Source organism: Antrostomus carolinensis, unplaced genomic scaffold (genome assembly GCF_000700745.2).
Source record: "Antrostomus carolinensis isolate BGI_N321 unplaced genomic scaffold, ASM70074v2 scaffold28994, whole genome shotgun sequence".
NCBI lineage: Eukaryota > Metazoa > Chordata > Aves > Caprimulgiformes > Caprimulgidae > Antrostomus > Antrostomus carolinensis.
This window is the reverse complement of record NW_010309172.1, coordinates 1-24,561: the sequence shown is the minus strand read 5'-3', so window position 1 is coordinate 24,561 and position 24,561 is coordinate 1. Positions and strand designations below refer to the sequence as shown.

Here is a 24,561-nt window from a genome sequence, read left to right as displayed (position 1 = left end):
AGTTTAATTTCTTTTGACAACTCTAGATTCACATAAATAAATAAAAATTTGAAAAATTCTACTGATTTGAATAGTGGTTGCTCATAAAAACAATCCAACTGTGTCAGACAAATGGTCCAGCTCCTCCAGTCTCATTAATATTTCTCCCTAGTATCATCTCCATGTATTTTTGATTCGGGACCTCCAGATACAGGTTTCAGGGTTTTTGTGATTAGCAGCTCCTCTTTTGTCATTAGTAATTCTCCATGTATTTCTCTCCCATGTATTTGTCTAGTGTTTCTTTGAATACATGTAAACTTTCAGCAATCAAAATATCCCTTGGCAGGCTGGTTCTGTGCCCTTTGTTTCCACACTAAACCATCCACTGAGAAACCCCATCTCTTTCACTTTGAACTTGGTTCTTCCTAACTTCCCTCAATGCTACTCAGTTCTGGTCTTAAATGAAAGAGAGAGCATTCACTTTATGCATCAAAAATAAACACACAAGAACTCCAGTCTTACCTGCAAAGATCATTCATACAGCTAGCAATATAAGAATACGGATCTATGCTTTCATGACAGCTGAGAAAAGGAAACTGTAGGAATATTTGGCACTTGAAGAATATGTCCTGTGCATTAAGGAGAATCATTAAATGACAGTTAGCAAATACTTTCTGAACAAGTATAATTCTTTTTAGCTTTGTTTCCCTGATCAAGGATCTCAGTTTATTATTATGTCTCCGTTATTATTCTTCCTAAAAATTGTTCTTTCTGCCTAGGCTTGCTTGATTGCATGCTGCTCCTAAACCAGCTGGGATGAAAGAATGTGCAATGACAAAAAACACATTTTGTGTCAATGCAGGAGCATTGTGTATTACTTCTGCAGTATTTCACAATTTCCAAACTAATGAGATGCCAGGACTGGAAACGGAATCCAAGGTTAATGCAGCAATTAAGAGCTCTTCCAGTAGACCTGTGCCACTTGGTACATCCTATATGAGCCTTTGTACTTTTAAGCTAAACATCTGAAGATCTTCAGACACTCCCTAGCAACAGTCCTGATCTGAACCTTCCCTTTCTCAAAGCAACAATGCATTTAAGGATTTTTTTCAATGTAGTGCATATTGCTAGATTCTTGGACAATCACTAGGCAATGAAGATTAAGAAAATATATTTCTATATAAAAAACATGATTAATTTACCTCAGTGGATGCTGCATTAACTGAGCAAGGACTGGAAAAGTCTGAGGCAGTAGGTACACAGGCTACGTCACTTGGGGTTTGCACAGCCCAGCTATTTGCAAATTCAGCAATATCTTCTGTATATTCACCTACTGCATGAAAACATTGTAAGATTATTCAGGAAAAAAAAAATGTCAACACAAACATATAACACAGTTAAGAAATTTCTGGTAGTTGTTCAGAGTATGAGTGGTGTATAAAAACATTATTTTTCTTTTTTAATTTCAGATAGTATTTTATACTACATTTAAATAAAAATATAAAAAATATATATGACAGGGGGTTGGTTGGGGTTTTTTTAAGTGCGATCCTGACAATTTTATAACAAATATATAAATAAGGACAAGTGCAATGCATTGAATATTTAAGAAAAAATACATTTCTTTAAAGCCATTTAAGGCTTTCATTGTGTTTCGCAAAGGTCAGTTACCACTATTATCTCCCTGCTTTTCCTTTGCTACAGAAAAGCGCTACAACAAACACACCACTACATGCCCAGCTCTCCTCACAGCATGAGCATGGGAGAATTAATGAACAAGATGCGTGAGTGGAAGTCATGGCAACAGGCTGAGGAAGATACATGAACATACAAGAAGGTTAGCAGTAAAGAAACAAATCCAGAATTTCCATATTTCTGCAGCAAGAACTAAATATTACATTTTCTCTATGTTCTTAAGTACATTTAAAAGGGTATATTGCCTCCACCTTGAAGAACCTTACAGTAATTTGTATCTATGCTATGCTTATCTATATCGATGCATGGTTAGGATATAGCACATTTAAATGAAATCAGCTACATTTTTTTTTTTTCTTTTCACAGAGCTGTACTACCCAAAACTTAATCTAACTTCTTCTAGCACAGGATGTACAAAGTTTGACACTCTGCACTCTTTGGAAAGCCCTAAGGCACACTAATCAGATATTTGCATCTCCACAAATAAACTAAGATCAGATCCTAACCACCAGTCTATTTTACTTAAGAGCCAAGGAGACTTAAAACATTTCTCCCTCCCTGACAGAATAGTTCTTTATGCAGAAAACCCTTCCCAAATATAAATGGCTGGCTTTTGATCTAGAGGTAAACCTGTTAACATAATTCTGCTTCTGCAAAAACATTAAAAATATTTTATTTACATTCCAATATGGCTTGAAAAAAGGAGCCACTATGGCTTGAAAAAAGGAGGACTTCTAAGTCCTCAAAAAATGCTGCCAAATGAAAGCACTGTACTTGAGACAGTTCTATATACAGATACAGCCTTGTATATTAAAGTGATACAAAGATTCCATTAAAGTTGAAGATAAGGAAACAGAAAATTAGTTTGTTTTTAATCTGTGCTTTGAAACGGAATATCACATGTCTCTCAGTCAGTTATTTATTTGGGGCATTGCAAATAAAGAGCATTCAGATGCTGGAAGTCTCAGGATAGAAGTAAGAGCTTCCCTTACACTCCTAAGTGAAGTAGTTTATCTGGGGGAGATAAATCAACATCCAAAATTATTTATAAGATTTGGAAACACTGAGAAAAAGGTTGTGGTTTAGAAGTATTTTGAATCAGCAGTCCATTCCTGCGAAGATATCACAAAATATCCTGCTTTGTATTTGCAGAAAGTCAAGGCACCATGTTATACAACTTGTTCAAGGTTAAAATTCTTCATAGTGCTCTCATTTGTACCCTACAGTAACGCTATAATTTCTGATAAAGAAAATGCTAGAAGAAATTATGATGGTGAAGAAATGTAGCTTTGGAAATGAAGAAAACTAAGAGCTGGAAGACTTTTATAACAGATAATACACTTAAAGATACTGAAATTACTATTTTTTTAGAGATCATGTGAATTCATTATCTCCTCCACACTCCATTTTTCTCCACTATTACACAGATCACCAGTTTTAACTAGTTAGTAAACACACTATACTCTGGTATACTAAGGTTAATGCATTAAACAGGAGAACTTATTGCACTCACAGCAGAAGAGGTATGAGAAATTTATACTGGCCAGATTTTTAAAGGCTATAGAAAGATAGGTACACACTGCATCTCCCTTCACATAAAAAGTAGAAGAAGTTCTGCTATCAACCATAAAAATGGGGAAAAACAGAGGAGGGGAAAAACAGAGGAGGGGAAAAGAGTTACAGTGAGATAACTTCTGTGACTTGAGAATATGCAGGGCCTTGAGACTAGATTCTCTCAGCAACTAATGATAACAATAAAACAATCCTATCTTTGATTTTATCAGAGACTCAGAAAAATATTCCTTATATTCTCAAGCTTGTTCTTTTTTTTTTTTCTTTTTTTTTCCCCCCACATTATTTGCAAGTGGGACAAAAATCCCTATAGAGTATTTCCTTCATAGACTACAGAATATCCTACCAGTTTAGCAAGTCATCTCTGCCTCAGACACAGCATCGAGCAACTACTCATCCTGAAGGGTAGTTGGAGTCCCATAATACACCATACCAACAGAGATACAAGGAACTCCCTGGCAACAGCTTTTGAAATTTACATATTTCAACTAGCATTTTTATGGTGCTCATATAAAGGTATGACTCAAGATGGTGCTTTTTCCAAATATTAATATTTTGGCTCTTCTCTCCTCTTCCCTCCACCTTTAACCATAGAGAGAACTACAAGCATTTGTTTATTTATTTATTATTTGAAGGCACTTTCATAGTCTAAGATAAACATACTCTAAGTGCTTTGCTGAGCAAGAATAGGCTTAAACATACATATAAATACTTTCTGGAACTAGGATCTTTTCCCTTAGCATCTTTAATAATGAGGAAGAGTAGAGCAGATATTTTATTTTCTACTGAAATAACTGAAACAAGTTTCTGCCTTTTTACAGTATTATAGTTAAAGTGAACATGGAAGCTGTTCACACAAGGTAAGGGTGTATTTCTAAGCTATTTACTTACTATTTTGCAGTATCAGGTCATCGTATTTATTGCCATTAAAATTTCCACAGAGGCCACAAGGTTTTCCCTTATGATCTTCTGTCAGCTTAATATAAATACCAGAGTTTCCATCCCAAGCAAGAGAAAAACCAAAGGTAGTCTTCACCAGAATATAGTCAGCCAGTCTCTCAAGGAAAGCATTTCCAACTGTCTGAGGCAACGTTAATCTGGAAAAATAAATGGCCTGTTTCAAAGACCTCAGATGAGATGAAGTTAGTGCTAGAAAAATACCATATAAAACATCACCTTCTAACTCACTAAGCCCTTTTTCCCAAGTGTATATAGTCACTCCCATCCTAGTCTTTGTCATATTTTACTATCTTTTCTTCTGTTTACTTCCCTATATGGACCATCAAAATTAATGTTTTTCTGCTGTATACACCTATCAGTTGTACCAATTATAAGCCTGAAAGAATAATGAGTCTTCATTTTCAAAGCCCAGCATGGGCACGTTGAGGAATACATGACTTCATGAGCATGCTATGTTGTGTGAGGAACTATGTGACACTATGACCACCAGCAGCTTTTCTGGGCACAGGATCATCACTGGGTTAGACGTCTGCAAATAGAGGAACTTACAGAACAGAAAACACTATTGACCGAAACACGGTATATCTTCCTCCTTCGACCAAAGACCATTGGGCAATAACATTGCAGCATGGATCTAATCCTAATCTTCCAAAATTGCTTCTGTTGGGATGCACAGTAACACTGTAGCTATCAATTTCAGATGCTAATGGTTAAAGCATTCCATCAGAAGAGATGGTAAGAACATCTTAACAACTCTTTGAAATTTTGTGTACTTTATTAACCGCTAAAACATACTTATGATAGCCTTGCACTCATCTTTTTATTTATTAAAAAAAAAAAAAATTGGTAAATTCGGGGGTTTGATGTAACTCAGAGATGTTCTGTGGAGTTTTTGCCCCAAAGGGGCATTGATTCAACCAATTCAGACATGTCTAGAAGTTGTTTTTGTCTTACATTAAGTATAGCTACCAAGCATGAACTATAACTACCTTGTGCAAAATGCTATCAGGATGCACCAAGAATTATCTAGAACTGTCTGATGCTGACTTTGTCTATACAAAGTAAGGATAGGTAATAGGTTACAGCTGAGAAGTTGAACACAAGGTTCATATGGAGAGTGTATGCTATCCTCACTCAGGTATTACATCAGCACCCTTACATCTGCTCACACTAGAGCTCTAGCAGCCCCAATACGGAACAGTGAGTGATATCAATAAAGATATCTATCAAATTCTTTTCTCTGGCTCGTGTAAAAATCACCAAATTCCCAAGCTCCACGCTAACTTTTTGCAATAAAATGTTAAAACCCACCATTAGAACACGAACCTGATTCCGTCTTTTCTTACTTCATGTCCTGAAATAATTATTTCTTCTTGGTTTGAAAAAAATAAGCTGACAGACCTCTCGCAAGTATATACTGAACCATAACAGTGAGGGCTGTTATGAACCTTAGAGGGGAAAAATATACACACAATAAGAATAAATGTTTGTTCTCAACAATTTCATGCAATTTTTCATAAATTCATACTAGTGATATTTTACATTTCTATGCATCAATCACTGAAAAAGCTTTACAAATAAATACTTAGCATATAAAAAAGTAATGATTACAGAGATATGCAAAACTAGAAGTTCATGCTACACAGAATCACAGAATGTCAGGGGATTGGAAGGGACCTCGAAAGATCATCTAGTCCAATCCCCCTACCAGAGCAGGAACCTAAACAAGATCACACAGGAAGGCGTCCAGGCGGGTTTTGAATGTCTCCAGAGAAGGAGATTCCACAACCTCCCCGGGCAGCCTGTTCCAGGGCTCTGTCACCCTCACTGTAAAGAAGTTTCTTCTGAAGTTTAAGCGAAACCTCCTGTGTTCCAGTTTACACCCATTGCTCCTTGTCCTATCGTTGGGCATCACTGAGAAGAGCCTGGCTCCATTCTCATGACATTTGCCCTTAACGTATTTATAAACATTAATGAGGTCTCCCCTCAGTCTCCTCTTCTCCAAGCTCAAGAGACCCAGCTCCCTCAGCCTTTCCTCATAAGGGAGATGCTCCACTCCCTTAATCATCTTGGTCGCTCTTTGCTGGACTCCCTCCAGCAGTTCCCTGTCCTTCTTGAACTGTGGGGCCCAGAACTGGACACAATATTCCAGATGTGGCCTCACCAGGGCAGAGTAGAGGGGGGGGAGAACCTCTCTTGACCTACTAACCACACCCCTTCTAATGCACCCCAGGATGCCATTGGCCTTCCTGGCCATGAGGGCACAGTGCTGGCTCATGGTCATCCTGCTGTCCACCAGGACTCCCAGATGCTGACCCTTTCCCCTACACTGTTCTCTAATAGGTCATTCCCCAACTTATACTGGAGCCTGGGGTTGTTCCTGCCCAGATGCAACACCCTACACTTGCCCTTGTATTTAATCAAATTTTTCCCCGCCCATTTCTCCAGCCTGTCCAAGTCTCGCTGGATGGCAGCACAGCCTTCTGGTGTGTCAGCCACTCCTCCCAGCTTTGTATCATCAGCAAACTTGCTGACAGTGCACTCTGCTCCCTCATCCAGGTCATTGATGAATATATTGAATAGAACTGGTCCTAGTACTGACCCTTGAGGGACTCCACTAGATACTGGCCTCCAACTAGACTCTGCCCCATTGACCACAACTCTCTGGCTTCTTCCCATCAGCCAGTTAACAGTCCATCTCACTACCTGATCATCCAGTCCACACTTCCCCAGTACTACCGAGCAACATAGCAACTATTTAATGGCACAAAGCATCACAAGGCATTTGTGGTTTAAATGTTGGATGAAATGCTCAGGTATTTTTATGTAGATGAATTTCAGAGACACTGTAGTGAGATAGCTTATAAATGACAACGTAGGAGCTTGTTATTTCCACAGAGGAGACACCCCTATTCCCCTAGAATAGAGGTCTGATTTATAAGAGGGAACTACAAACCAATACAAAATCTCAGTGTAATAGCAGTGTTCTCCATGCCAGATGAGATTGGCACCAGCTGAACTACAATATGACTTCTTGAACCACTCGGGATTTGTTAAGATTTTTGAGTGCTCCTACAGGCATCTAACTTATGTGGATCTGTTAAAATCCATTTCAAACTGGCTTTACAGCCCTGATAATGGAGAAAGGCAGGCTTTTCCAAAATCTGCCTCTCCCCATTATACATATATAGCATAGTGACCAGGGTATTGGTTTGAATCACGTATCAGCTTCTCCACAGCCAGAGAAAGAGTTGCAGAATTGTGTGTCTCAGATATTGGCAATGTATGACTACCATGACTGCCCACTACTAGAAAGAAGTGTTAAACAGATCTCAGATGCATGCTTCCAGAAATGGAAACCATGCAACTCCCTATCTCAGCATGTCTACAGTTTTACAGTGGTGAAGTAGATCTCACATAAGAAATGTATTAATCAGACCTTGGAACAGGCATGATAAACCAGCACTCTTCCTTTTTATGGTTTGGCAAAAAGGAGGCTACCCCTGAAGTCAGACTTCCTTTGCATTCCCAGCCTTTGATGTGTCAGAGCATGACTCCTGCAGGAAGGTTCTTGTCCCCAGGGATCACACAGCTTTTGCTGGCCAGGACACACTCTCAGGACTTGAAAACTGTGGGCTCAGCTTTATTCTGACTAATGATAGGGATAGTCTTCAACTTTCTGTGTATATGCTCTAACCAATTAACTACCACACCGTTTTGAATTACACTCACGTAGTCTGAGTTTTAAGCACATACCTACTCCAAGGGCTTAAGCAAAACTCCAACAGCTTTCATAAATCTCAGTGGGGCTGAGCCACTCAAACCTGCGGGATGTCCTGGACTATGGTGCTTCAAAAGCCTGAGAGCTGGTTTTAGACACCACTGAGGAGGCAGGGGACTGTGGTGTGAATCTTAAATACCTATTGTTACCTAAATTAAAATGTAGACAGAGTTCAGATAGCTCAAATATGACTCCTATGACTGTGTGTCACCATTCTCTGCAAAGGGTAGGAGTTGCAGTACCAGTTTACTTGACAGTGCTGTGAAGCTAAACAGATTAGTAATTGGGAAACATTTTACCAACACAGTAATGGAGGCTGTAAAAGTAAACTAGAGCTATTGTTTTTGTAAAAAAGGTCTGTTGGTGAACACATACAGTGATAACACATACTCAAATTAATCTTCCTGAACTGACACTTAATCCTGGAAGTAAAAACCAGTTACTGTTTCTTTGAGTGAAATAAGACAAACCAGGAAAAGCATTAGTTTTCACATGTGTAAAGATAATAATAATTAAAGATATCATAAATATTATTAGTATTGACAGATGGTTTCTATGCAAAACTGGCCCAAGACAGAGACACAATCAAGGAAAATCAAAATAATTCTTATGTTTTCTTCTTCTCTAGAGAGGTGGATTATTAAAGACAGAAGGACCACAATGTGAGGATTTGGCAAGGTTCTTGGCTCTCCATTGCCCAGCCTGTAGTGATTGCAGTGCTTCAACATTACTTACGACTTTTCTAAGTAAACATTTTTAGTTTTTAGCAAAACATGACATTTGTTCCAGCAACTGAATGGTAATTTCTCTCTTTCCAGAGCAATTGGAATCCACTGAAATATTACTTCTAGATTTTAATATAATCTTGGTCTTTGCTACACCATTTGGTGAAAAATCCTAAAATAATACAGTTGCACAGAGAATTCAAAGAATTAAAGTTAAATTGTGGAAGCATCTGTCTATAACCTGAGTGAATAGAAATGGCAGTTTGAATGGAAAATTTATCTTCACTAGATGCTATTACCTGGGGGGAGAGGAAGTCGTGTGTTTATAAATGGACACTAGTCCTTGGAGCAGAAATCAGCATCTAGGTCTGCCTTGCCCCTGCAAGCACTGTGACCATCAGGACTCATAATTAGAACTCCTTTTGTCCCCTCTCCTCTGCCCAATCAGCATCAAATCCCAACCACTGTGTAAAAAGTAACATAATGAGCTTGTATCCTTTCCCCACAGTAACCAACAGCCTGATAAACAGGGCATCTTCCTTCAAAGAGGGTATAGGTTTGAATTCTCCCTGAGGAGAACTCTCCCATAGGTCAAGATGGCTTTTGAGCTGTTAATCTTCTCTGCATGACATAGAGGTAATCCAAAATTAGAATACGAATCCCTAGAGGGGACAGAGTTTTCCGTGGGCCAGGGACACATCTCCCCATAGCATGCTAATTGCTGTGAATTGGGGCCCAGAGCGCTCAGGTACCCAGCTATCAGGTAGGTGATGGCTGTTTGCACTTTATTCAGTAACCCTTTTTTCTTTCTTTTTTATTTTTTACAATCTGACAACTAAAGTTTATTGAAGTTTCCAAGGTCTGCTTTAAGATCCACTTTTGCTCCCAAAAAGGAGAGATCAGAGATCCTTTTTAGGATAGGGGGAGTAAGAAATACTATTTTTAATATACTGACTCTGTTGATTATAATTTCATCAGTGTTTTGAGATACTGCACACAACCTTGGACATTTTCTAGCAGCATAGTTTTGTATTTAAGTAAGTAATGCAGCAGTTTGATCCATTTATTGTCTCTCTACTTATTTTACTTATGATTAAAAAGATGTCCTATAATACAGGAATACTCAGTGGGTTATTTCTAGCATATGCTCACACACTTACCCAAACAGTGTACTGGGGTTCTGGAGTACTGCAGTCTTTTGCAAAAATATAGGAGCAATTTCCTGGGAAGTAGTAGTAGATGCCATCAAATGATTCAAAATGATACTGTCCCCACGATTTGCAAATCCCATCTCGGTCCTTCCCAGTGTTAGGTACTGGAGAGAACACACGGAGTTTACAACAAGCACAGTAATAAAAAATTGACAAGTGTCACAGCCATCTACAAAAGAGCTCAGAAAGGGAGTAAGACCATATAAAGGAAATACATAGCAAGGACAAAAGATAACTTCATTTCCTCCACTTTAAATAAAGTCAGTCCATTTTTTTTTTAATCTTTAGGCTGTAGTTTTATCACGTGCAAGCATTATAAGTTATTAATTTGCTTCAGTGGAGACATTTTAATTATAAGTAGAGGCAAGGGATTTAGATCTACTGCAGATCCTGGAAGACAATTCTTGTTTATCCCTACACACAGCAGACTCCAGGAACCAGTACATTGAAATAGCTGCAGATAATTTTATCTGCAATAAGTCATTGTTAGAAAAATGCAGTGACTTTTTGATTGTTCAGTTAACTATAAAAAAGCTGGCTAGCTGCTGATATACTATACAGTGATCTATCTGTTATGGTATCTACGTATCATTACAGTCCAAGTGCTAAAATGTAAGCATTCCTCATATTGCTCTTCATATATGCCTAACACATACCACTTTAGTCCTCTTAGCTACTAGTGGAATGACAGTTCTACTGCAGAGGAATCACAAATATGCTGTTAACAGTATTGTCTTTAAAACCTGCACCTTAAATCTCACTTGAAGCTGAAACTTGAGTCTTTTGACCTAAAACTTACCAATTTGGCACCTGCTTCCTTGAGCCTGAAATAACTGACAGTCACAGTCACCTGCCTCTGTGCAGACTGCTCCATTAAGGCACTCCTGAGGACATGAACCTGTAAGCAAGCATAGCAGCCTTTTAGTAGGTAGAGTGTTTTGTAAACAGACTGAGATCCACAATAAATCTGATTATTGTTAAAACATAGGCAGCTATATTAGCTAAGAAAATTAAGCAACAACAATTTCCAGTTTTTAACATTTACTGAATTTTATCCTTTGTTTTCCTTGGTTAAAAGAGAAGCAAGGTTCTCTCTTATTTGGTTTGAGACTTGTAAACTAACAAAGGAGCAAAAGGTCAACTTCCTCCCAGCAAACAAAAGGTCAAGTTCCCATGAAAAGAAACCAAATCCCAGTCCTGCTGATCTTGAAATACAAAGGACACAGATTATTCTAGCTGACTAAATTCAGCACAATTTATACATATGTTCAGCTTCTCCCTCCTAAGAATTACAGCAAAGGGTACGTTCAGCTTACGAACAGTCCAGAATATATAATTTGCAAAGTCAAAACCAATTATAAATAACCCTTCCTCCCTGCTAAAAGAAGTCAGTTAAAAGGTTATTTCTGCTTAAGAGGTGACTGGAGTCAGAGACTTAAGATTCCATGGGAATGGCTTGTTTTATGTTATAATTAGTAATTGTTTCCATAAGCAGTTTCATTAAAGGGTTTCATAGTCTGTTTTGGAAGCTAAGACCTCACTGTCATCTACTAACCATTCACTGAGGTGGGTCTAAATCATAGTTCCCCAAAAGTGAAGAAAGGTAGTCCCAAAGCAAAATTTCATCAGATTTTGCAAACAGTTGCTTTCCCTCTTGTGGGAGGATTAAAAACCTAGGTACAAACTCTTACAATCCTGCTGACGGAGATTAAAAAAAAAATTGCAAAAAGCAGGAAGTAAATTAAATAAACAGGCCCTTCCACTACCAGTGAAGCTGTGGTAAAGCTGCTAGTGACATTAAAAGGGAAGAAAATGGGACCTTTACAGTAAAGCACACATGGAAGTTACCAATTATTAAGAACATCAGCCTTCACTGTGAAAACTCCTTTCCATGCTCAGTTTTGAATTTTTTCCACTTAAGAATTTTTTTCCAAATATACACAGATACTCTGAAAATACCAACAAGGCAGAAAATACTGTTTATACAACGGAGAAATGCACTAATATGAAAAACTTCTTTGTTGTTGTTGTTGCTAGAATTATGAGCTCTAAAATTACATATACTCATTTACATGGAAAAACACAACAGAAAGCACCTACCCAGGTATACGTATTTTCCAAGAAGGCTACCAAAGTTCAATTGCATACAATAAACTTTTCTGCAAAACAACTTCTGTAACTTGGACCTGCTTTACATGTTTGTAGAATGCTTAAAACCCTCCAGGAGCAGCTGTGTGCTCATTGCCTGAGCACCCCTGTGCCTTTGTAAAACTAGTTACATGCCTCAGACATACTAACATCTCCTGCCAAGGTCAGAAAAAGTGGCAGAAAAGAAAAATTGCAAACTTTAAAATTTAAGACTTAAAAAAATAATCAAAGGATTTGCTTAGTCAGCTGTTCAGATTTGGTTGCAAGGCATTATTTTGAAAGTACAATTTTGACAGAAATTTCCTAGTATTTAACACAGATAAAACAAGGAAATGAGACACGACAGGGTTTTGTAAAGGACATAACGAGCAGGGCTTTCACTGCCCATGGTAACACAGGAGAGCTAGTAGGAAGGCAGCATATTCAGGACCATTTCTCCTCCTGCGGTTAAGGAGCACGACACTGACCTGGCGGACTCCACGTCAAGGTCTCATGAAGGTGTGATCGAAAAGAGGGAACTTGAATCTGTCAGAGAAACATAAAAGCAAAATCAGGATGTTTGTGCTTTACAAATGAGCCAATATGAGCTGGAGGCCTTGCAGCCTAACATTGGGTTGGGACTTTTAATACAGAAGAGTCATTTGCGGCTGGGCCAGCACATGACACAGCCATGGGTGTTGCAGGAAGGATCAGCAGGCTGAGCCAGTGGGGAAGGCAGTGACTGCAGCAACCACCATGATGGGGAGGAGAAGCATGGCTTTTGGAGCCATAGGGAAGGATACAGCTGGGCTGTGGGATCACCACTGGCCTCCTCTCCATCCCCTCCAGTGCCAATGAATTCGTGGGGCTCCACCTGGGAATTTTTACATTTACATTTTGAAGGTGAAGGGACAGAGAGCAGTCCTTCCCTTTTCACTTTAGTCAAATACCCATAATTGGAGAGCTTGAAGATGTGATATCCTTCCACTTCATCCTGTCCTCTAACTCATTCTCTGTGTACACCCTGATCATCCCCACTGTGGCCATTCCAGCTGCGATAGATTTCACGTCCTCCTTGAGATTCTTCAGAAATGCATTTCGGTTCATCCCTAACAAAAGAGGAGGTGGAACTGCCTGATCTGCTTCCTGTCTTGTTTAGGAACTGTGGAGCATCGGACTATAAGGAAGCCTTGGATCTGACCCAGCACTCTGCTACTGCAGCTTGTCACGTCGCATCATCCCTTCCAAGAACTGATCCCATTCCAGGCTGAAAGCACTCTGGGGTTTTTTCCCCCGACTAGTCTGACTGGAAAGTTTACCAGGGTGAAGTGCTGAGTAGTTAAATATTTCCCTCTTACATTTATCCATGGCCTGTTTAAATCCTTTTGTTTTATAAAGCCTGGCCCTTTTGCTTAAATACCTCTTCTTCCCCATGGTTTTTATTTATTCCCTCTCTGACATTCTATGAGAAAACAGTTACCCTTCTGTGCTCCTCACAGGTGTATATGCCAGCCTTCAGCTGCACAATTAAGTAAACCAAATTGTCTAAGTCTTCACTTGTAAACTAATTTCTTTCTTCCCTCCTGCTGTCAGTCACTCTCCACGTCTGGAGTTTGAACTAATGGATCTCAGAGTGAACAGCACTGCACAAGGAACAGGTTACATTAAGTCTCACTAATGTCTCATACAGTGACGTAAAAACTTCCTTTTTCCAACTGGAAATACTTTGTGGGATGCATTCAAGTAGCACAATCTCTCTAAAATCAACATAAAATGGACTTCGTCGAACTCACCACCTGGAAGGCCCCTGCACCAAAACTATTCCTGGTCTCCATGGTCCATCACTAGCTGGAGAGATTCCTTTCCCTCCCTGCACAACGAGACTCATTTCCAGTTCCCCTGATAGTTACTCTGAGCCGTCCTCCTCAGGAAAGCGGGTTTTGGCCTTTGTGCTATTTTGGGGAGGTAGAGCATCCTTGCTGTGGCAGCTCTTTCCGGCTGAAGGCTCTCCTGGGACACCACCAGCCCCAAGGGCCCGTTTCCCTCAGAGGCTCGATTCGCCTTAGCACAGCATTTCACACCAGAGACCTTCTGACTCAGTCGGGAGCCATGTAGATTTCAAAGGGTCTCAGAAAAAAACCATCTGTGGTTTGGCTGCAGGCCCCTTGCAAGACCATGAGGAGGGGCCACCTTGGGCTTCCCGCTTGCCTTTGCTTGGGCTCCGTAGCCTGAGACATGTACCAGCAGGGGGATGAGATTCCCCCATTTACTATTAAATGCCAGTGCCACATGGCCGGGATGCAGCGTTGAGGCAGCAGTGGGCCGGGGCGGTAGGAACCAGGGCCAGGCCAGAGCCACCACCGCAGCCCGTGTGGGAGGGAGCCATGCCGCTGGCGCCGCCATCGCGGCTCTCACCAAACACTCACAGCTTCCCGGGGCTCTCTGTTCGCCCTCACAAAAGACAGAGGCATCGCGGTTCTATTTCCCATGGTGTGCGTCAGTCGGCTCGTCAGGCTTTGCTTTGCTGAGAGTGAATGAAGGCATGAGGCCATGGGCGAGCAGGTAGGGAATAGCTGCTCCTGCTCACTGTCCTCCTGTTACCGCAGCCCTTCTCCCCACAAAGGCTCCTTTGTAAGGACAGCAAAGGCCTGGAGCAGAAAGGGAGGAGGGTTTCCCCTCCCTCCGGCTTTTGGAGGTATAACCTACCTCAGCTGTTACAAGATCTCTTTTCTGTTGAGTTGCATTAAACTCATTTCTGGAAGAAAACAAAAAGGATCTTATATAATCAAAGGTCCATGGAGCAACCTGAATAAGCAGCTCCCCAGAGAGAAGTGTTTCTCTCTGATTACCATCATTTTATCAAAGAGGTCTTTCTTGGGTTAACATTTTAAAAGGTGATTTATTTTTTTTTTTTTCTTTTTGTGGGCTCATTTTACAGAATTGGGCAGCACTCCGATCTCTGCTTGGACAGGGTGGTGGTACCTGGATCTTCTGGGCGAGACATAAATAGGCAAAACAGGCTTACCTGACAGGATACATAATTGTAAAGCAGCTTCATATTTACTTGACTCTGCGTGTAAGTGGCTGCAAGTTCCCTCAAGTGTTGTTAGAATATACTGTGATGGTACTTTTAATAGCAAGAGATGACTCTCCAGCTGTGGCTGACTTAAATTTGTGATTAAGTTTGGAAACAAGGGCATCAAACTACAAAACATACTTAGTTTTATCAACAGTCCAAGATGGCGTATCATTTGACATGCATGTGTTTGCTAGATGTATTAGATGTCATTAGACATCTGAAGCTACATTCGACTGGATGCTTCCATTGAATTTGATGGCATAGTTCCCATTTAATTCAATGAGATCAGGAACATTCCCTAGTTTGGGTTTTGTTTGGATTTCAGCTTCTACATGAAAACTTGTATTGAAAATGTTTATTTTAAGACTGTATAGCACTTACTTTTCTGTGCTTCAAATAGCAGCTAGGATTTTATCATGCAATTAAAATACTAGAAGGATACTCATTTAATGTATTTTTCCAGTCATGAAATCATGATCTCATCCTGGTTTCATTCCATTATTCCTCTAAGCTTTCTCGAGACCACAGAAGAATCGTTTTTCATAAGGACATCTATTTCTCAAACAGAGGACCCATGGCCTTTATGTAAATTCTCTGAAATGAGTTGTAAACACTCTGAAAGTGTGTTTTACATCCAATGCACGTGTACATGACATTTTACATGTCAAATTCAAGGCTATATTTTACTTTCTAACTTGCACTACATCACACTTACTCATTCTTGTTCTGTTTGCAGTACTTGACAAATAAGGAATAAGAACTTACCTTGAAGTTCTTCTCAAAAGAGAAAGCTTGCAATAAGATCCTGTAGATTAAAAAGTCAAGTTAAATGTTTTTTCAACAGTCTCACTCTGCACTTGGCAGACAATAGTTTGTCAAGTTTAAAACAACACTATTGAATTTTGTTCTTTAATGATCCTAAGTTTTCCAGAGCATCTTAACACAAACTTTTTCTGTTTCCAAGGGTTGCAGGACTATATGCTTTCCATCCTGAGAGTTTGATTCTCTCACCTGCGAGTTTCTGTGCTCTCAGTTCTGGTACACACTACTATGAAAAAGAGTAAAGGTTCATAGCTCTTCAGAGACTCAGAACAAAACTGATAAAATACAAAAGCGCTCAGAGCTTTCCAGAAACAAACTTCTAGGGTGGTTACCTATAATCATTTTCTGAATGTTACTTGTGAGACCCAATTGTAAATAATTATAAATTATCTAGAGTCCATGCTTTTAAAAAAAAACAAACAAACAAACAAAATAGACAACCAAACCCCTTCTTTCTTACATTGCCTTAGAAATCTTTATAATTGCTACAATAAAACTATCTGCAAGATCCCTTTGCATTATACAGAAAGCAGGATCACTTTTAAAACCAGAAGAGATATTATTTACCCTACCATTCTAAAATGCTTAAGCATATCGCAGGTTCAGTCTGTTCAAACAAAATCATACCCTATTGAAAATCATTAGACGCTTACTCATCTGGCAATAATGGCAAGAAAGTCAAGAAACTTAATTTTTTTCCTAATAATTGTTTTGTAACAAATTCAAAGTGTATTTTTTTTAAAAAACCAAGAGCTTTATTTTAGTTTCTACACCTGTGAGATCCAATGGTGATCTATAGGTTTTTAACCTGTGTTAAAAATCTTTTTTATTTATGATTTCCAGCATGGGTCAAAAAAAAACTGCTTTATAATGATAGAAAAAGAAGGAGCTGTAATATTACAATATATAGAAAAATCTTTTTTAAAGTTAATATAACTACAAAAATGAAATAAAGTTCTTACCTTGCAAAGAGGAAAGCAGTGAATGAAGCAAGAACATACTCCAAGGTATCACGAAACTGAGCTTTCCCACAATGTTCATTTCAGTATAACTTAGTAATAGGACATTTATCCAAATTAATGGCTCTGATTACGATGGCATCTTAGCACTAGGTATTTCTACAGTGTGTTTAAGTCTTTTAAAAGTTAAATAGCTGGATGCATTATTTAAAATAATGCAATGAAAAAAAGCAAAAGAAAAGGAGACATCAAGCTTGGTAGCTACATACAGCTTCAGGAGCTTTGCAAGCTGGCATACAACTTTCTAGCTGCGTGTCTCTCATTAGTAATGCATGGTAACTCCTCAGCAGAGTCTGTATTAGTTACACTTTCACTAGACCTGGGAGTATCCTCTATCGAATTGAATCAGCTCTTTATAACATAGCAGACAATGACATAGAAAGGTTGCCATGTCATGATGGTCTGAGACTTCCTTCAGTCGTCACACACCTTTGTGTCCTTTGAGGCTTGTGCCGAGTGCTGCCCTTTACTGCTTACTGCAGTGAAATGTTTTTACAAGACCCTGCAATGATGCTACTGTATAAATTACAACCAGATGGCCTTGGAGATTAACATATTAGTGTTCCTTATCTGTTCTAAAAGGAGAGATGTGAACTTCCATGAAATAATACACCTGGATTTTTAAGAATATTTTAGATACATTTTTGTATATAGTTTGCTTATATTACAAAAAAGGCTTCCCAGAGGAAAATTATATTACATTTTTAATAAAACATGTTATGAAAATTTAATATTAGCAAAAAGGAGAAGTCAACAGGGCCAAGGGGTTTGTTTCTGATTTTCATTAAAATATATACTTTCACCAAAATTAAAAATTATCAATTTTAAAAAAGAAAAATTTTACATGCTTTACCATGACAGAATCATTAAAAAGTGAACTTTTAAAGACACATATAATGCTAATCAAAACTGCTACTACTCATTTTATTTTGCAAAGCCTATCTTTTGCCTACCCCTCCACTCTTCCTAGGATGTGCTTTGTGAAACCCTCCGAGCATGTTACAGAAGGTGGGTTTGGAACAAAATAAAATGTAAGAGTTGATGGCCTCTCTCAGGTAAAAAGTTCTCCCATCATTTCTTCTAGCCCTTTCTCTTCCCTGCTCCCCAGCTGGACTAGAAGAGAAGGCAAAGAAAAACATTCAGCCCTTGTTTCTCCCTTACCATTCCAGTAAACTGCTCGTGTCTCAACCCCTGAGCCCCGTTTATATTTTCTCCTCCCTGTACCACGGGAGGGTGGGGGGGTGGGGTGGGCAGCGACACTTCCTGGTTAAACCACATCACCAACATAACATCTGAGAGGACTTAATTTTATATACAGGTTACACAGTTTATCAGGATTATAAACAATGGTTGAGAAAATAACTGTCTTCAGCACCACAGGTACAAGCTTTCTCTGGTTTAGAATTGGATCCACTGTTGTCATTAATAGAATATGGTACTTTTTGGAGCTCACACTCCAGCCTTCATTGAACCAGTATTTTCAACAAAGAATTCAAGTGAGGCCACATTTTAATGTACACACCTGATCTTCTTTAAGGATTAGCATCAGTGAAACTAATGAAAGAGCTGGACAGTATGAGGTTAGGGGCATTTCTTCTTTTCCAAGAACCACGTCCAGAGCTGCTCAAGAACCTCGCTAGGGGCTTGAAAATCAAACTGTTATTATTTCTCCGTGGAAGTGAGCGGATGCTAAATGACAAGAGCTTGATTGCCATCCCTGCAGAATCAGGACATCAGGAAAGAAAACATTTTTATGAACAGGTTTTTTCCTTACACCTTCAAACGTTATGGTAGTTACGCTTCCCCAATGAAGTTAAGCCCTCTAGTGGGTGATCAGTAAGTAACCATTTAGAAGAAAAATCTTCAACCACTCAGGCAGACACCAGCCTGATTCCATGAACATTTCTCATTCAGAAAGCAAGTCTGTGGGAATGACATCACCCTACAGGATTAATGGGACATTTTTATAGGATCCAAGTCCAGTTCAGAAAGCATTTTTATTATGTTAAGAGCCTTTCAATTGAAGAAATGACATGCAGATATCATCTCTGGGTATATTATTAGCAATGCGAGTTTTATTTTCAGCCTTTCCATAAAAGAACAGCAAACCAAAAATCTCCAGTTGTTACAAGCTGTTCTGTGGGCAGAAAACCTGATAGATCAGGTTTCCCCATAACTGTGAAACCTTCCCCTAAGGTTACTGGCATCAGGTATCACATCTCCCCCTGCCTCCCTGAGTTTTACACCATAGTAACTTTGCATCCTCTCCTCTTCCCTGCATCTGACTACTCTTAACATCTAGGCAAGAATCAGTTTTGGACAAGCCAAGGCATATGGTACATATGTGCCAACTGGGAGGCCAGTACACATTTCCCAAGCAATGAGTGAGCCGTTGCTTTTCAGTCATGACACGAGCCAAACAACTAAAAGGCTTATTTTTCCTCAGCTGTAGCTAATTAACATCTATCAAGATGCTATTTTTCACAGTACTCACAGGAATTCAAGTAATCAGATTTGAAGTTAGCCCTGCATGGCAGCTTTTCCTTAGAAAGCCAGACTAGGAGGCAGAGCATCACATTTTTCAGCAGCCCAAAAGCCAGAATAATTTGTGAGCAACTCTACTACAAGGTAGAAACTCTGAGGAACTCAGACAAGAAATGGGTCAGATCTGAGGGTACAGAAAGGGGGAGGCTGAAGAAAGCAAACCACACACCTTGCCAAAGAGACAGCAAGTGTCTGGAATAGAGTATTTAGTTCACTTAGTGTAAGAAAAACAATCCTGGTATGTAAATTGGTGACAGAACATACAACGGTCCCCTCTGCTTCAATGGGAGCATGAGGGGTTTAGATAAAAGCGTTCTACTTCTATTCAGGTCATGCAATGCAGTATTTTATGCTGATGCTGACAGCTAAAATGGGAGATGGATGAAGAATTCCTTTTCAGAAAGAATTTGTTTCAGTTACACATTTAACTCTTGAATAACTACACTTCAGTGAAAATGCCTTTAATGTCTTTCTACTGAAAAAGCAGACATCATAACAAATATTAACATTCATAAAAAAGCCACTAGCACTTTTTTTCCTAAACTAGAGCAAAAGGGCAAAATTGTACTATTCTTTCCAATTCCCCAACCCAATTCACAAAGGCAGCTGGTTTAACTTTGTGTTGACTGAGTATGCTGAAATGACCTACCATTAAACAAGTGAGAGAAGAAATACCACATTAATAGTAAGCCCAACAAAAATGTCAAGTATCAAGGCACTCCTGTAACAATTTCAGTATTGGTGTACAGTGACAGACACAAAAATACCAGGCTTAGAAAGCAACACAGCAGAAGCCAGGCTCTCAGTTACTTAGTCTCCAATGTTCCTTCCAGTTCCTCTCCAAACTGGTTTTCAAACATAGGAAACAACAGTCCAGGGCTGTGCCCATGCCTGTTGGGTCAGCTCAGACCCAAGGCCTCACTCCATTATTTGCAACTCTACCAAGGGACAGAATTAGCCTTTCCAGCAGCCTTTTGTTGGCACATCCCATGTCTCAGTAACTGAAGTTCTTCAACATTTCATGTTTGATACACGCACACCCTAGTTTGAAAATTAATGTCATATTTTCAGCTCCAGGGTTTTCCCCACTTACTCACCCAAGGACTTCAAACCGCCTCACCTCGCTCATGACATAAACAACTGTCTGGCTCCCAAAGGGATTTTTTTTTTTTTCATTAAATCATTTAATGTTTTTCTTCAGGTCTAGATCCCTCTGTGGCTGAAAAATGAATCATTTAGATCCAATCTTATTTGTAACACAAAATCCCTTTTATGCTTTATATTTACAAAATACTATTTTGAAACATAATATATGGGGTTTGCTATTGAAAAAAAATAAAGCTTCCTACATTTAGACATATTAATCAAGAAAACTCTGCCATCCGGTGTGGCAAGGGTTCAACAAACCCCCTCCCCTGCCTCCATATTACTTTGGTTTTGACAATGTGAACTTTGAATAAAAACTTTGGAATAGCTGCCTGAACACCCATTTTAGCACTACGTTGAGGGAGTTACCCTCAAGGGGGTGAACTCCTTGCCCCTAACCAGTACGGGCAAACAAAAGCAGATCATCCTGATATACAATACCCATTGCCATATAATATTCCATAGCAGTATTTGGAACTTCACCCTCAGTGTGCTATTTCAGTGATTATACAATGAAAACAGATGTCCTTTGCAAGATCACAAACTGCCAGCACCAAAGTGTACGCAGCAAGATGCTTAGTGTGCTGCAGTACACTAGGGCAGCATACTAAACCAAGTCACATCACACACGACATACAAGTTACCAGCTAGGAGTCAGATCCACGCTCATACACGTTATGGATAAAGTCTATAAGCAGGCTGAGACAGACATTTCACACAGGAAGAACTTGGGATATTCATGTTGGTTCCTAACCCTAGGGAAGATAGGCCAGGCAGGTACTGGAAAAAGGTCCATCTTCATTTAGGTTTACCAAAAAGGAGAAAATTGAACTCTGCTTTAATGAACTGCTACACGGTTGCATATACTCACACAAACAAAAAAAAAACAAAAAAAAAAGAAGTAAGCCTTCTTTATGTTCTGATAACCAGGCACCCAGCAACAGAAAGAAGCTTTTCCTTACTCCCAAGACCTTACCTATCCAGACTTACTTACTATGAAGGGATAAGACAACTGCCAACAGCCCTCTGATTTTACTTTCATACTGATCAATTTGCATATGAGCTTAAGTTAACAAACAGTGAAAAAATCTATTTACCTACACAGAAAAACACAATTTAGAAACATGAAATTATCAAATTCTCTTTATGTTTATTGACTGTCACATGACTGTAGAACAATTTTAACGGTAAGACTTCTGGTAGCGCGCACGAGCACCAGGTCCCCCAAATTTCTTGGATTCACAACGGCGAGGATCTGCAACCAGCAGAGTCCTATCATACTGGATTAGAATATCCTTGATCTCCTTCTTGGAAGCTTCATCAACATCTGTTTAAAAAAAAAAAAATCTTCAGTTTAAGAAATTTCCCATGGACCAAATCCATATTAACATGTTCTGTGCCAAAACTACCAGAAGCCACACATTTCCACTTAAGGGCAACACAACAATCAAAACAACTTACATTTCTGATAATAAGCCACCAACGCTTTGGAAATTGCTTGACGGATAGCTGTTAAAAAAGATAATGGATCAGTAAGGGTTGCAAATGTATTTAAAACTTAAACACAAAGTGACAGTTATCTGAGAAACTTGCTGTCTTGTTTGCTACCAAATTGTCCTTTCCCTCCTTAAAGTCCCCTCCTATGTACTGCACATGACTTTTACTTTGGCAAATCTGAAGAAATCTGTGCCAAGACACCACCCACAGTCCACGTGTTGAACTGACAACTGCCAGCGAGCCAAGGAACTGCACAAGGGCAGTCCTGATCCCCTTTTCTCCCGAGTACTAACGTAGGTTCATCTTCTACCTACAAACAATCAACTTTCAAAATCCTTAGAAACACAGTTCTCTGAAATGTTTCTACTTCTCAACAAGGATAAAATTTATCAGTGTGTGCAAAGACTAAGGAGGTAAAATGGACAACAGGACAGCATGAGCAGTTCCTCCAGCACGCCTCAATAAAACCAGCCTGTAGCACAGTAACGAAAACTGAACCCAGGAGCAGGGGAGTAACTGTAGAAGTTCTGTTAGGCTGTTGTCTGTCAGTACAGCACGATCAGCATTTGGATTGAATTTTCTGAAAAACAACTGCAATCAGCTATGAGACTGAAACATGTCTCTGCTCTTTATGCAGCTTCTGCTCCACTTCTCCAACCTACACCCAAATCAAAACAGAATAAATCTAAGATTTATAAAGAGCAACTCTATCAACAGCTAATACAAGTACATTCCCAGTCTTCTCTGCAAGGGGAAAAAACTGCATAGCTGTGCGGGTCAGTCGAAAGATGCTTCTGAACAACATGGAAATTTACAACTAAAGATGTGATTTCTAATGATAAATCTCCTTTCCCCCCTCCCAGAATCTTTGTGCTCAGCTGCACCTGAACTGTCCTGTCACACTGCAAGATGCAAACATCGTTTCCTCACATTTCCTCAAAATTTCATCAATTTACTTAATTCAACTTACTCCAGATGTTACACCTTTGCATATAAAATACAACCAATAAGCCCTTATGAACTACATTTGCATAGTGAAAAAAAAACCAAAACAGAACCTCAAGAGCAAGTTACTATTCTAAACTCAAGCCTCTTAAATATGTGGCTTGACCTGTTCTAGCCTACACCAGAGATCCCACCAAAAACCATACCGTAGATTTGTGCTACATGGCCACCACCCTTTACACGGACTCTGATATCAACACCAGCAAATCGCTCCTTCCCCAGGAGGAGGACAGGTTCAAGCAGCTGGGAGACAAAACACAGGAAGTAAATTCATTTCTGATCAGAGACAAGGATCAGAGCTTGTAGTACAGGTTTACCAGATGTGAAGTTACTGAATGTTCTGAAAAATGAAGCCTTGATTTTACAAGCACACAGCCAAATTAAGTATACCTCTTGCAGAATTCTCTGCCATCTACTAGTGTTGTTATAAAATAAATTTACTGAATTAATTTCTTTTTTTTTTAAGTTTCAGAAATATTAATAGTAAAGCATATGCACACAGGAATTAAGAGCAAGGGTATAGTTTAAGTAGAATGCCATAACTACATCAGAAAAATAAGTTTATTAAAACTAAAGATCAGAAGTAATTTATAGGTGGTTTTCTCTGCTATTTATTACACTTTATAGTTATCTGATCAGCTTTAGAGTCTTTCAGCAGCGTTCATAGAGATATTCTATAAAAAATCTTTAAAAAATGAGGATTTTAAGTCACCCATTTAAATTTAAAAAAAAAAAGATGTGAAGAGCTGAAAATGCTTCATATAATTATGTTAACATACATTAAACCAGTTAAGCAAAAAAGTCCACCCTTCCCAACAAGACAATCATAGGACAGTTTTCCAAATCTTCATAACAGAGTCTAAATTTCTGGCAATCAGGTAAGACACAAACAAAAACTCAGTACTGTCAGTAAGGCAAGCAACTCTTTTCCACCCCCAAGCAATTATGTGTATAAAGTTATTTTATTATCAAAGGTGGGGGGAGGTGGTGGTGGTGGTGTGGTGGATGCTTACTTTATACTGCAGAGTTCTGGGCTCAATCATTTCCAGAGGTCTTCCATTCACTTTAATGAGGCCATTTCCTCTCTTGCAGTGGGCAACAGCAGTTGCTGTTTTCTAAAAATCCAAATGTGCATTAGTACAGCATTTTGCTTTTGCACTAGCAGTGTGAACTTCTATTTAACAATCCAAAAATCTTACTTTTATACTCAAGATTAACATCTCACACTAAACAAAACAGCACCACTCCTTGCATGCCCAGGTATTGATTCGTAGTATTAAGGCACCGTTTTAATAAATTTTTACTGATACTTATAAATGCTATATAGCTACAAGATTTAATTACAAATAAGGGGAAGATGAAAGATACCCTCTCCATTCATCAACACGGTATTTCTGTG

General features: G+C 39.1%; 2 protein-coding genes across 2 annotated transcripts in view; both read right to left on the bottom strand.

The window, feature by feature from the left end:
• Positions 1 to 21,004, bottom strand: part of LOC104523452 (otogelin-like protein) — a gene marked incomplete at its 3' end in the record, with an annotated part of 55,153 nt that extends 34,149 nt beyond the window's left edge. The window contains exons 1-11 of the mRNA XM_029084504.1: positions 20,945 to 21,004; positions 16,914 to 17,034; positions 15,895 to 15,934; positions 14,757 to 14,805; positions 12,539 to 12,596; positions 10,723 to 10,821; positions 9,873 to 10,027; positions 5,533 to 5,654; positions 4,138 to 4,343; positions 1,182 to 1,312; positions 502 to 608 (exon numbers count right to left, since the gene is read on the bottom strand). Of these exons, the coding sequence (XP_028940337.1) occupies positions 502 to 608; positions 1,182 to 1,312; positions 4,138 to 4,343; positions 5,533 to 5,654; positions 9,873 to 10,027; positions 10,723 to 10,821; positions 12,539 to 12,596; positions 14,757 to 14,805; positions 15,895 to 15,934; positions 16,914 to 17,034; positions 20,945 to 21,004 (1,148 nt within the window). The remainder of the gene's footprint in view (positions 1 to 501; positions 609 to 1,181; positions 1,313 to 4,137; positions 4,344 to 5,532; positions 5,655 to 9,872; positions 10,028 to 10,722; positions 10,822 to 12,538; positions 12,597 to 14,756; positions 14,806 to 15,894; positions 15,935 to 16,913; positions 17,035 to 20,944) is intronic.
• Positions 21,005 to 21,787: 783 nt separating this feature from the next.
• On the bottom strand, positions 21,788 to 24,273 carry RPS16 (ribosomal protein S16). Its single transcript, XM_010166026.1, has 4 exons — positions 24,176 to 24,273; positions 23,309 to 23,405; positions 22,122 to 22,169; positions 21,788 to 21,987 (listed from the first exon to the last, which is right to left on the bottom strand). Exons 1-4 carry the CDS (start codon positions 24,203 to 24,205, stop codon positions 21,842 to 21,844), a joined length of 321 nt encoding a protein of 106 aa, XP_010164328.1. The 5' UTR covers positions 24,206 to 24,273; the 3' UTR covers positions 21,788 to 21,841.
• Positions 24,274 to 24,561: the final 288 nt, after the last annotated feature.

What these genes read in the sequence shown, in the direction of transcription:
- RPS16 (XM_010166026.1), bottom strand. Translation starts at nt 24,205, where the DNA reads ATGATTGAGCCCAGAACTCTGCAGTATAAA. An exon ending in CCAGAACTCTGCAGTATAAA is followed by an intron (nt 23,406 to 24,175) that starts GTAAGCATCCAC and finishes TTTGTCTCCCAG; the next exon opens with CTGCTTGAACCTGTCCTCCT. An exon ending in CCATGTAGCACAAATCTACG is followed by an intron (nt 22,170 to 23,308) that starts GTATGGTTTTTG and finishes CTTTTTTAACAG; the next exon opens with CTATCCGTCAAGCAATTTCC.